The sequence below is a fragment of the Cinclus cinclus genome, chromosome 5, assembly GCF_963662255.1.
Source record: "Cinclus cinclus chromosome 5, bCinCin1.1, whole genome shotgun sequence".
In the NCBI taxonomy this organism is placed as follows: domain Eukaryota; kingdom Metazoa; phylum Chordata; class Aves; order Passeriformes; family Cinclidae; genus Cinclus; species Cinclus cinclus.
In genome coordinates, this window is record NC_085050.1 from 71933904 (window position 1) to 71947319 (window position 13416).

The 13416-nt window shown below is 41.8% G+C and overlaps 1 protein-coding gene across 9 annotated transcripts in view; it reads left to right on the forward strand.

The window, feature by feature from the left end:
* Nucleotides 1–13416, forward strand: part of CAMK2D (calcium/calmodulin dependent protein kinase II delta) — a 118063-nt gene that overhangs the window by 70864 nt on the left and 33783 nt on the right. For 5 of the 9 annotated variants that reach the window (XM_062493151.1, XM_062493158.1, XM_062493150.1 and 2 more), the window contains exons 5-7: nt 1939–2004; nt 4525–4597; nt 10084–10186. In XM_062493151.1, coding sequence (XP_062349135.1) covers nt 1939–2004; nt 4525–4597; nt 10084–10186 — 242 coding nt within the window. Of the gene's footprint in view, nt 1–1938; nt 2005–4524; nt 4598–5507; nt 5581–10083; nt 10187–13416 lie in introns of all 9 variants that reach the window. The other 4 variants (XM_062493149.1, XM_062493153.1, XM_062493154.1 and 1 more) reach the window with 1 other exon arrangement.

The following is a 13416-nucleotide window of genomic DNA, read 5'->3' on the forward strand; positions in this document are numbered from 1 at the left end:
GTCAGTCTCTGGAAGGTAGAAGACAAAAAGAGAATACAAATTAGGTATCAAACTATTTTACCTCCTCTAGATTTTACTGCAGACTTTTGTACAAATAACATTCTGTTACCTGAAAGTCTGTACGCTGAGAATTGGTAAGGTGTAAACTCCAAAAAGAGATAGTGTAACCCAAATATAAATGAAATTTTGAAAATAAAGTTCTTGAACTGGCCATCTCCAAGAAGGGAGCAGGGCATTTCTGTCATCGTTTAATGTGACCGAAAACTGGGTTCCTCAACATAGTGTTAGTACAGCAGTTTACAAGTGAATGTTACAGTTCTGAACATTTCAATTATTCTCACCTTTAATTTTGAATCCTGATAAACTGAACTGTATTCAATAGTAATTGTGTTCACTGTAGTATAGATTTTTTTAAGCATCTCAGTCTTTTAAGTATTTTGTTGTGCACTCAAGCTTTTACGTTTGGGAATTTACTGGAAACATAATGTGCTAATATTCACATTTGTAACCAGTAATGAAATACAAACATTGATCTCTCATTTAGGAATTATTTACGTAAGCACCTGTATATGTGAAGAGTTGTATTTAGCTGTGCCAGTCTGTCAGCCTATACCATGAGAGAAATGTTACAGGAAGGGTCTTCTTGTGCTGAGTCCCCTCTTATGACACAGGCAGACAACTTTTATGAAAGTGTTGAAAAGCTCATTGATCTTCATCTTACAAGCTAGAAAATTTCTTCTGATTTTAATCTATATTTACTCAGAGGTTTTGTATGCCCAAGTATTACTGTACCAATATTACCCCTTGCAACTCCCCTCCAGGGAGATGCAGGCTTATGCTCATCTCCAGTATTTATTTTCATCCCATCTTAACCTTTGTTTTGCCCAGCTCAAGTGGGTTTGCTTCTCTGAGGAGATCTGATGAGTGAGTGACTGGGTAGCCTGGTTGCAGTTTTTCTGTTCATGCTGCGCTTCCAGTTCCCTTGTCTGGGTTTGAGTGACCAGAACTGGTACAATATGAGGAGGGATTTTACTGTTGCACCTGGGGACATTGCTGTCACCCTGTTTCAGATGCAATCCAAGATTGTGGCATCATCCTGCTTAGGGCTCATTCTGGGCTGTGGTCTTTGCGATATAAAAACACCGTTTTATTTTTTTTTAACCACTTTCTACCATTAAACCGCTGATTGTACAATGAGCTCCTGAGTACGCAACGATGTACAGCCACTTCAGTTACTGGCCCCAGGATCATACAGTTCTTCCCCTGTACTTAACTTAGTTTCACTGGTGCTTTAACTAAGATATTTCTACTTTCTCCACAAAGATAAATGAAAATTTTCCAAGGAAAATCTGCTGATCAGTTAAGCTGATTAAGGTACCCCGTTTCTACTGTTAATTCCCTTCCGATTCAGCTAGGCTCTTACTATCCTCAGCACAAAAAGCCAGCCCCTCTGGCAGCTGGACACACCTCTGTTGTGATTTGACCCACACCGAAAGAACCTTTTCCATTTTAACATTGCTGTATTTTAGCATTTTTTACCTTTGCCTCATAATGCAGTATTAGAATTATCTTGAGCTGTACTGAACTTCAGCCATGATTTTCCTGGCTGGTCAATTCCCTTTATCCTTGTAGTTTTACTCCTTCCTTTTGACAACCATAACTGTTGTCTGGCATCTTGCCCAATATGCTGCTGCCCAATATGCTGCTGGCTTTTATTTTCTATTTATGATTGCACTTCCACCACATCCATTTTATTTATTTAATGATTTGGATGGACAAACCCTCCACTTTAGCTCCTGCACCTTACTGCAAAACGTCTTACATTTCTGTACAAATATTTCACTTAACTCCTCTCTGACTTCTCCCTGTCAAGTTAATTCAAGGTGCACGTTTTCATTTCTGAAATCTCCTTTACCCCATCTCGCTTTTTTGTAACAGAGTCACTGGAGGTGAACTGTTTGAAGATATAGTTGCAAGAGAGTATTATAGTGAAGCAGATGCCAGGTAAGTAATTTGTTTTTCTAATATTGCCTTTGATAATTCTAGGATAGTTACTTAAATATATCCTGGTGTTTGGCATCAGTTTCCCAGCACAGTCTGTGAGACTCTAGGATTTCTCCAGGAGTTCTCTTAGACTTGGAAGGGCAGAGTTTGGCAGTTTACGACTGTGTGGTGGAGAGCTCAGGGCAAGTCTTGGTGTCTGCTGATCTGAAAAAGGTGAAGTTGGATCTCAATCAGTTCAAATTTTACCCATTGTTTCCTCTGCAAACTGGACATAATAGTTCAAGTATCTCCTCCATGAATTCTTTGCTGATCAAAGTTTGAAGCATAAGTTGGTCTTAAAAGAATTCTCCATTAAATATGATTTTTTGTTCTTGGTCCAGAAGTGCTAATTTTCTTTTCCAATTAGAAAATTTTTGTTGTGTTTCATCCATAAGCAATTACACTGCGCGTCTCATAGTCTGAGCTCAAATACGAAATCTCTGTCAATTTTCTGCAAGTGCTTGTTGAAAAACTTGAATAATGTGTTGACAATTATCATAATTTGCATGCATAAAGTATCAGGGCCACTTATCTCATGTTTGTCCTCATATAATAGTAAATCTTAAATATTGTCATAAAACTAAGAATCCTAAACATTGTGATCAATTACTTGAAAGAAAATATGTTCTTCCATCACACCCTTCACAGAAGTTGATCTCAAAGTAAATTTCAAGAATCCTTATGTTCCTGTGTGTTTACAAACACGCATAATGTAATACACATTTGGTACACGCAATTTAAAATTATGCCTTTACGTTTGGAGATCTCTGGGAGATGACCGGAAAGAATTTTAAGTATTCCTAACAAGAGTAGTAGGAGAATAATGAACAGACAAGAAATTACTCTGAATATTAGTAGATAGATCCAGATTTGCCAGATCTTACTGCACCTGTAGGAATGCTAGAAAAATCAATACTTTAGGCATTTAAATAAAGAACAACACATAGCAAACCACCCTGTAGAAGATAAAACAGCAGTAGGGTTTAGGTGGGGTAGAAAAAGAGGAGCTGTGTTTAAAAAATTTTCAAGTCATTCTTTCCTGCTGTGATTGAAAGAAATTTCTAATACTGATGCCAAAGACCAGTATATGGTGTCCTTGTGTGTTTTTAAGGCAGTTGGGAATTAAAAGGAAAAATTGTAGTGATGATTTTTTTTCTGTTCTAGAATTACAATATATTGGAAGGAGCTGTGCACATATATGTATATATATATAGAGAGAGAATATATATATATATACATTTTATAATTTCAGTAAAAATTTGACCAAATAAATGCAATATCTAGTTATGCTGCATCTCTGTATTTTGTATATTTTATATATATATATGTATATGTATAAAATATACCTAGTGTGTGTATGTGTGTATCCCTCTAGCAGTAGTTCCTGTTCTCTGTGGATGCCTCTCCCAGGACTGTCACACTGGTCTGCTCCTGCAAGCCCTTGCTCACGCCAGTAGTCTGTACTCAGGCAAACAGTGCAGTGAGTTGTGAACTACTTGCCTAAGAAAGGGTTTTCAGGCTTGGGCTCCAGTTACTGATTATGACCATTCCTTCTGAATTCCGTGGTCAAAAGGTTTTGGATGAGCAGCTTCTTGACTACTGTGCTTTACTTAGCATCACTCACTCGTGCCACAATGGTGGCTTTAAAAAAAAGATTACAAGTTCTTGTAGTGCCAAAAAAAATCTGAAAAAAAGTTCCTGTGTTCTAAAATATTAATATTTTAGTTGTGCTTTTTGGCATCATAGACTGGCCAAAACTTGCAAACCTGGGTATGGAAGAAAAGGTGCTAGATCAGTTATTAAAAGCACCCGACTAAAACATTTGTCTAAATTTTCGGTGTGGATTTGAACTCCCCAACTGACTGCTAACTAAACTAGAGCTGGACTCTATTTTAAATAAAAATGCATGCCACCTTTTTGAATGACTTGGCTTTATTCTACTAATTGTTTTAAAGAAACGGTTCAATACAAAATGAAAAGTGTTTTGCTTTTCCTTAGCTTTTGACTTTTTTTGTTTCATTTGTTTTCTGTACATCATCTCATTTCTGACCATTTTCTTGTTTGAGTCCTTGTTGTAATGTTAACTTCACCGCAAAAAAATTAAGAAAACCAAAACATGCCACTAATTGTTTTACTGCCTCCACTTTATTTTTCCTGTGGCAGTTTTTGGAAAAAGCTTCCATACTGCTGAATCAAAATACAGTCCGATGATTCTGTCTCACAGGTGTCATATGTTCCATGTTAAATGTCTTTTTCGGTTTGGTTTTGGTTTTACGTTTTTTGGATGTGTTGGAGCTGGAAATATCTCTATATTGAGCAATGTTATTGTTCCAGTTCAAACTACAATCAAGACTTGTCGAGAGGTGTAAAATTGTTTTTGTTCTTTACCTTTTTTTTTTAAGTTTGATTTTATTTTGTATTTAATGTGATTATGTGCCTTTAAAATGTTCTCCCTTCCATTCTGCCCTTGTATCTTTGCAGTCATTGTATACAGCAGATTCTAGAAAGTGTTAATCATTGTCATCTAAATGGCATAGTTCACAGAGACCTGAAGGTCAGTATCTGGTGCCCATCAATTGGATATAAGAATTTTGGGGTTTTCTTTCCGCCGGGTAGGGGCAGAGGGTGGGATGTCTGCGATGTTCCCTTGCCTATCCTATTCACCCTCTGAACGACCGGTCCAACCGATGCTGCATGACGCCTCTTTCCAGTTTGCAAGTCTACAGGCCTAATATACATCACGGCCAAAAGGGGAGCGGCTGCCCAAACGCTGTCTCCGGCCGAGGCGCCGGGCTCTGCCCGCGCTGCGCCAGGTGCCGCAGCCGGGGCTGTCCCGCAGCGGCTGTGCGGACACACGGAGGTGACCCCTGGCCGTGATGTATGTCAGCCTGCAGACGCGACCGCCGCGGCCGGGCTGAGGCCCGGGGGGCAGCGGCTGAGCGAGCGGGGGGGCCGCACGCCGCCGCGCTCAGGCAAACGCCGCTTATTGCCGGCTCAGTCAGGCGGCCGGGAGCTCGTTATTGACCTGGAGCACCTGGCTTGGAGGGGGCTTGGGGACCGCCTCCATGGTCGCCGCGATTCCTAACCATTTCTAACAAGTCTTTAATGCCTCCGCGAAGGCTCTGAGTAAGCGAGGAGCAGAAAGCGCAGAGCATGCCAAATATTTAACGGGACCTTGAATTAGCGGCTAAATTTCTTCCTTTAAAAAGCTATCACGAAAAAAGACGTCGGTGTTAATTCGGCAGCCAAGCCAAGGCAGCCACCCCGCCGCCTGTCTCTGAGGGCAGCCCCGCCCCGCCCCGCCGAGCCTGAGGCCGTCGCGCTCCGAGCGGGGCGGCGAGGGACAGGGCAGGGCAGGGCAGGGCAGGGCAGGGCGGCAGCGCAGCCACGCCCGGCCTCGCCCTCGGCCGCCGCCCCGCCGCCTGATGCTGGAACTAACGGGCGCCCATGGTGTTTGCATGCAGTCATTGCATTCAGCAGATCCTGGAGGCCGTGCTGCACTGCCATCAGATGGGCGTGGTCCATCGCGACCTCAAGGTGAGTGCTGCTGCTGCCCCGCCGCCCGCACGGAGCAGCATCCCTGCCCCACAGGGCCGCCAGCAGCCGAAATGTAAATGCTTCCCTCTTTCTGTTTTTCCCCTTGGTTCATTTATTTTTAACTTGGCTTCGCATACGTTTAAGAACGAGATCGTGCTCACCAGAGGGAATCTGCTCGAGGCTGGTCAGTACCTGGCAGTACAGGGAGAACAAGCAGTGCTTTTCGAGCGCTGCGTGTATTCGTTGGATACACGGTCTGCCTCTGTGTCATGCAGAGCTTTTGGGGCGGGGCATGAGGGCAACTTCCCATCTCTCATCAGCAGAATTTGGAGTGCATCTGGGAAGCATGCCGTGCATTTCAGTGACGGAAGGCCAGCTGCTCTGGGATGATTGGCACACAGACCTCTCCCTCCTCCAGATGATGGCTGGGCTACAAAACATCTTTAAAAAGCAGGAATTTCTACAGTGTTCTCACCACAGTCACTTGAGGAGTCCAGTTCCTTCCAGAAGAGCTTTAACACTGGGATAGAAACCTTTCTAAAGAAAACTCTGCTGAGAAAGCACTCCTTCTTTGTCAACTGTGTACTTATCCAAATGGCTAGAGGCATCTGCTGCTCTCTGTCTTGAAAATATGTTGGCAAGGAGAGAAGCAAGATGAGGTCCAAGAGAGAAGGCTGTCCCAGAGCTTGTAGTAAGCCTACCTTTTGGGCATTTGAGCTTCACGATCCTCAAGGAAAAGAAGACAGTTTATTTTGAAATCCAGTGGAAGTCTGAACCATCAGATCCTTTGTGAGGCAGAAAGAAAAAATGGTATGTGGGCTAAGGCAGCAAAACACACTAATCACTTGTGGCACAGATTCTTGGCCTTTAGTGCCTTTAGTTTTTCTTTCTGAGCGAGTTCTGTGGAGCAGAAATTCCCTCCTAGAATGAGAGTTTCTAGTGGTTATAATGAGTAATAACGTTGGAATCAGAATGCTGTCCCCTTTCTTGCCAGCCTTCACTCCCAAACAAACTGTTCTTGTCTGACTAGAAGGTCTATATTGTTGTCATCAAGGAACACAAAGGAGTTTGCTCCAAAAGCACAGGGAGCAGCAAGATGAGTTTCAAAGATGCAGACCCCAAATTTTCTACCCATTTTGCACTTCTGGATTTTTCTGTGTCGCAGTTGTACAACAGGAGACTGGCAAATCTCTGTCCAATCCGTAGATCTTGTATGGCAGTTGGATGACATGGAATGACTGAATGAAAGGATGTCAAATTTGTCCAACTGCTCCAGTGGTTCCTGTCCACACCATACATGCAGTCCTATGCTTCTAGCACCAAAAGGAATTTTAAGAAACAGGGTTGTACCTATGCAAGCTGATGGAATAAGGGATGCTTTCTATTGCTTTTCATATACTCACACAAACCAGCTTTTTCCTGGGGAAGGCATTAAATCCAGTTGTTGCCTGCTCTGGACTATGTGTGGATTTCTTGTTCTGGCAAATCCAGGTTGAATTGAAAAAACAGTGTGAGAAAAAGTGTTTCTTCCAAGCTATAGTGCCCAATTTCATTTGGGAAAGTGAAAACTTGAGGAAGCAGAAAACCACCCTTCTTCAGTTACAGTTTTGTGGCAAAAGCCAAAAAAACCAAATAATTAAATGGAAGACTGTGGTGAAATCCGAGCAGAACACCGTGTGCTGAAAAGAAGATGCCAGGAGCAGAGCAGCAAGATGTGGAAGGTGTTTATGGGCTGGCATGGATCCTTAAATTGCAAAACTTGATGGATTTTTTTTTTTCCTATTAACTCAGTCTACAGCGTGATGGTGTGCTTGGGGGTGGGGAGATTTTGGATGATCTTGTTTTATTTAGCTTTCCTTCTAGGCTGATGTAGTAGCAAGCAGACAAGACCTTTTACAGCCTCTTATGCCCTGCAGAAGTGCTTATTGCTGCTCTGTTTGTAATCACTGGCATAAGTCAGAATGGTGGTGGATCCTAGACCCAGAAAAAATTTAGCTTATCAGTGACAACCTGGCTTTACCAGCTAGTAAAAGTGCATTTACAGGTAGGAATTCCAGTTCTGGTCAGGTTGTTGCATTCCTGCTTTCGTGCAACTTTTATGATTTTGTGGTTACGATGCTCTTCCACCAAAGAGTGGCTGCTTTAGGTATATTCAAGGAAAATTGCACAGAGACTTAAATACTTGGTATCTTAAGGACTAAAGACCTTTGCAAAAGTGTGGCATAAATCACGTTAATTTATTTGTAAGTAATTTTAACAGTTAACAGTGCCATTGTGCATGTTTGGCTGCCACCCATCGCCGGGGAGCACGAGGTGACACCGCCAAATCCGGAGTCCTGCACAGGGCTGTTAATGTTTCCCAAGTAATTGCACTCATTCCCAGTTAATGCATGATAATTACCTGCGTGCCTCTGGCCAGCCTCAAACGGCTGCTGCATGTTAGTTAAGCACACAGTCCTACATGGCATGGCCCAAAAGGCTGTTTTCTTTGGCATGGGAGTAAGTCAGGAATTCTGGAGGAACATACTCATCTGTTAAAGTGGTACTTCTGCAGGGAAGAGACATGCAATGGAATAAAAAAACAATCCCAAGAGGAAAACAGAAACCAAAAAAGCCAACGAAAAAGCAAACCAGCATCAGAAAACACAAAACCAGTGTTTTGAATACAATCACTTTTTGGGAAAGCGGTATGTGCTTGGTGGGGTAATGCTTGTATGTCATCCAAAAGGATGAGGCTTTTCATTGCTTTTGGCTTTCCTGGAGGTCGCAACCAAATAGGATCATCCATTGCTTTAAGAGGTTTATACAAGAACGGCATTCCAGGAATTAATTACTGTGAACTTCTCTCATTCTGAGAGGAAACCTTGTGTGACTAGGTGTTGAAATTATTCTTGTTAAATGGCAAGGAGTGTGACATTGCTTAAATCGGTCTTGATGAACCTAGAGAAGGGTTCTCAGCTGTGCATTCAGTGTTTCATATAATGTAGTTGAGGTGGTTACTGATAATTTAAGTGACTATAAAGATAATATTTTGTTCTGAGGGCCCTTCATCTGAATTTGTAAAACTGTGAAAATAGAAGATTCATCAACTAACTATTGATGAAAGTTTTTTGGTATTGTCTAATCTATGACAGAACAGCAAAGGGATGAGTGAGAGGACAATGTTGGTAACTTGCTGAAAAAATTGTTCCTTTGTTGAGAGGGGAGAAAACCACCTTTAGATTAAGGAGTTGGTCAGGGCTCATTGTGTTGTTAATTAATAGGAGTGTCGCCCCAGCTGAGGTCTTACTTAGGCTCAAGTATATTTTGCTGGATACCTGACATGTATTAAAGATAGGCTTTGCTGAAAGAGGCTTATGATCTTAATTGTTTCCAACCTCAGTACATGTGTGGGATTAACTGCAATCACATAAATAGTCCCCTGGAAGTGATATGATTGCTGCTGGGTTGAACCTGGAACATGCGTTGAAGAGTTTGCAGGATTGGGGCCCCAGCACCAGCCTGGCTGTAGTGAAGTCCCTTGTCACAGGCCACTGCAGAAATTGCTTCTGTGGAGCTACAGCAATGCCTGTGAAAGTGAGGTTTTGTTATTCTGTAAATGTAGAACAAAACCTTTTTTAAAAATCATGGAGATTGGAAAGACAGATATGGCAAGAAAATGCTATGAGGGTCACAATTCTCTGAAATAATCAGTTGATTGCTGCAGCATTTTTTTAGTTGTATTTTTAAAGCAAACATTCATATAATAAAGTTGTCTTTGGGCAATTTACATTTGATGTATTTTCTAACTGGAGTTAAAAGGGTTCATTACAAACAGCAGAATGAACACAACTGTTGTGGTCAAATCCTTTACCTTTAATGGTGTGAGTGTACCGTAGCATTTAATTTCAGATGTCACCAACACACCCTATTAAAAAAAAAAAAAAGCCAAGTGGGAATTATCACTAACTAACATTCTTATTTATAAAGGTTCTTTGCAGGCACAAACGTGGGTGTGCTGGTTTTGCTGAAAGATTTGCAATGTAAATACACCTGCTCTCTAAATACAAGTACAATCATAAAGCTGTTATTGTTGGGATGTCATGCAAAACATGGCTGTTTTCATGGGCTAGACTAGTCATCAATGAATCCATCTCTTTTGGTTGTTTCCTGCCCCATTTTTCCAGTAGTGAGCTCTTGGGAATCTCTGAGCTGTCCTGTCACACCAGCAGGTGTCACAGCTCCATATGCCCATTCTGGATCTCTTCCTTCTCTCCATGCTGTCCTTGGTCTTGCTGGCATGAGCTCATGAAGGCTGGTTACAGACCTGGTGGTTCTTTCCAGATAGCAATGAGAAGTGCAAGTTCTGCAATTTCATGGAAAAAACTTACGGGTTTCTTCTCTTTTTCACTCCTCTAAGTTTTTGTTCTTTTCCAGACTACTGTAACTAAAATTAAAAAAAAAAAAGTCTCGAGTGTATTTACTTATCTTTTCATCTCAATTGTTTTCTCTCTCTGAATAAAGCCTGAGAACTTACTTCTAGCTAGCAAATCCAAGGGAGCGGCAGTAAAATTGGCAGACTTTGGATTGGCTATAGAAGTCCAGGGAGAACAACAGGCTTGGTTTGGTAAGTAAATACCATTTTTTCCTCACCGTTTATTCAGCAGTGTGGTTAATACCCCCCAACTGCCCCACTCTCACCAGAGGGTGAAACGTGCGGGTGTTTGACTCTGACCCTGGAAAACCTGGGTTTCCTGATTCCTAGCTTCTGTCAGCCTGTAAATTTAGGCTTAGGTGCACACAATCCCTTTTCTCCCTCTTTCTCTTGAGTATCTAGAAGCAGGAAATAGGGGTGTAGAACCTGGCAGGGAGACCAGTGGTTTACCCTCAGGTGACTGAGGAATAAGACAGTAGGGTAATAGTGCTGTGTGTACCTGCCCAGTCATCAGAAGGTTTTGGCTGAACAGATCTCTGTCAGCTGGAAACACCTGAATATTTGCTTCTGAAGCACTTTGCAATGTGACTTCACTGAAAGGGAAATAGGGGGGATTGAACACCTGAGGCTGTAGCCAGATGCTAATTAGAGATTGCTTGTTACAGTCAATAGATGCCCCAAGGAGAATGGTGGAAATTATTTAATACTGGTAATTTTAAACAATAGTGCGTCTACAATTGTGGTACACGTGTCTCATGTACCACCCTCTTTGAACAGATGGGAAGCATGGGGAAAAATTTATTCTAAAGCCCAGGTGGAAAAAAATACAGAATAAAATATTTATAGCAGCTGCCTGTTCTCCCTCAGAGTAGCTAGAAAGTGCAGTTTGAAGTGGAACAAAGTGGTTGTGAGCTTGGAGCAGAAGAACAAAGTTTTTTATGGGTAGGGAGTTTGGAGGTTGAGTGTTCACAGCTCTAAGTACATGTAGATGCACAGGCAGTACCACTGGACATATGTTGGCAGCTTTATAAGCCAGCCTGTTGTTTTTAAATCCAGCCTTTTTATAAATGGATTTCAGTAATCCACAAAAGATGGAGGAGATTGCTCTTGTGCATCAGCAAACAGACCAGTACAAAAGCAGTGGAATAGAAACAAGGCAAAACACAAGTGGTTTGTTACAATGACAAAAGCATCAGGTAAGCAGGAAGCATCTCAAGAAAAAAATCAGCAGATTGAAGTTGACTTAAGGAATATTTTCAGTACATAGAATACCTGCAGGTGATGCATAGGAGGTTGCAGTGCCCTGTAAAATCTTGCACTTTGTTTTTTGGTCATTTGGTTCTTGTGAAATGCTTTGTTTAGACTCATAGCATCATGAGAAATTGCGAGAAGGGAACAGAATGTCTTTAAACAATGTATGTAAGGAGGAGTCAGCAATGTAATGAAAAGAAAGTAGCCTAATGGGGCTCTTTCTGTAAAGAAAACCTGTGGTACTCAGTAAGATGAGTGGGTTCTGTACCCTTTCTGGAACTCGCTCTGCAAAACCTGTCCAGAGTGGTCCAAGGGTCTGCCTTCAGCTTTAGGACTGAGTTAACAGGGCAGAACATGAACTCCGATGGACTGGGCGTTTTGAACTTTCTCACTTTCTTTTAGAAGATTTTTCTGCTTTCTGCTGGATTCTGCAGCACTCAGTGACTCATGGCGTGCTCTGATTCTAATTATAGCTCTGCATCAGTATGCTTTTCTTTCTTTTTTTTTTCATTTTTCCTTTTCTCTGGTGTAGTCCTCTGGTGTGACAGTCCCTTTTTTGCTTGAACCATGGCTGTGCCTCAGCAGGAAATTGGCTCAAACTCTGTGTGTTTGAATACAACAGCATACTTTCCTGGTTTGCATGTTTGCAAAACGAACTTGTTCTTTGCCTATTTGTAGAAAGCCTGACAGGGTTTAGTTGAAACATTGCCATGGTTTAGTTGAGGGGTTAGGGCATGGATTGGACTCAATGATCTTGAAGGTCTCTTCCAACCCAGTGATTCCTTGAAACCTGCCCCCTCTTAGCAGGTGTTTAATTTACTGGGAAGGCCTCAGGCAGGTTGAGCTCAGAAAGGCATGGATTTTGGCTGGGTCCTCTGGACACTTAGAAATCCTAGAGAAATAGGAGTACAAGGTGTTGCAATCTCTTCTTGACGCTGCACCGTCAGTTTCCACCTTTGCAAGTTGCTTTAGCTAACGGAGGTACTAAAAGCAACAGTACTATTCTGAAAAGTACACCCTTGTTTGGGGGCCCTTCTGAGCAGTTACAAAATAACCTGATAAATTACAGTTACCTATTTCTGTGTGTGCCTTTTTTTTGTTGTTGTTGTTTTTGGTGGTGGTGGTTTTGGTTGGTTTTTTTTCTTTTTTGGTTTGGTTTGGTTTGTTTTTTTTTTTTTTGGTACCAAAGTCAGGGCTGTACTTCTGTGTTTGCTGTTTTCAACCACTCAGAATATTTGGGGAGAGACTATTTTACTAGAGCATGTCATGACAGGACAAGTAGGAATCACTTCAGACTGAAAGAGTAAGTTTAGATGAGAAACTAGGAAAAAATTGTTCCCTGTGAGGCTGATGAGGCCCTGGCACAGGTTCCACAGAGAAACTGTTGCTGCCCCATCCCTGGAAGCGTGCAAGGCCAGGGACAGGGCTTGGAGCAGCCTAGTCTAGTGGCAGGTGTCCCTGCCCATGGCAGGGGGCTGGAAAAAGATGGTTTTCAAGGTTCTTTAAATCCAAACTCTTCTGTGGTTCTGAATACTAAAACTGTACCAATTATTTCACTTTAGGTCTATTTTGTACCTTTATTGAGTGATAAGGTTAGCTCAATACTGTATTTATTTTTGATTTAAAGTTTATTTTTGAGTCTTGCTTAATAATGTTCATTGAGCTGTGTAAGTTTTAGAGTGAAGACAGCTTTGCTTCCCCTTTAAAATGAGCACTACATCCAAGAAGAGATATAAAACATCACTCTATTTAAAGCCATTTGGGACATCCACTTTACAGCTTCTCTAAGGAGCTTAAGATGTGTTTCCTGTGTGATAGTACTCCTTAACAATTCCAAGCTTCCATATCAGGAGCCTGCAAAAAAACAAGCTTATTTTTCTTGACCATATTTTAGCTCTTTTCTCAGTAGAATTTACTGAATGTGGTCCTCCATTTCCTCCTCCCACTCCAAAATAATTGATGACTGCAGGGCAAAGGCTTCTTCTTTTTCTGTAGCTGTAGACTTTATATGTTATCACCGTCTCTCATGAGTTTGGTGGAAACTAGGGTGGTATTGCACAAATGGCATGTGGTCCTCCATGAAAGCCACTAAATTCTCACCTCTCAGGAATTCCCAAGCCTTTATTTTAGGCAAAGAGCAGACATAGTCACTGAAATGGTGCAGACTGACA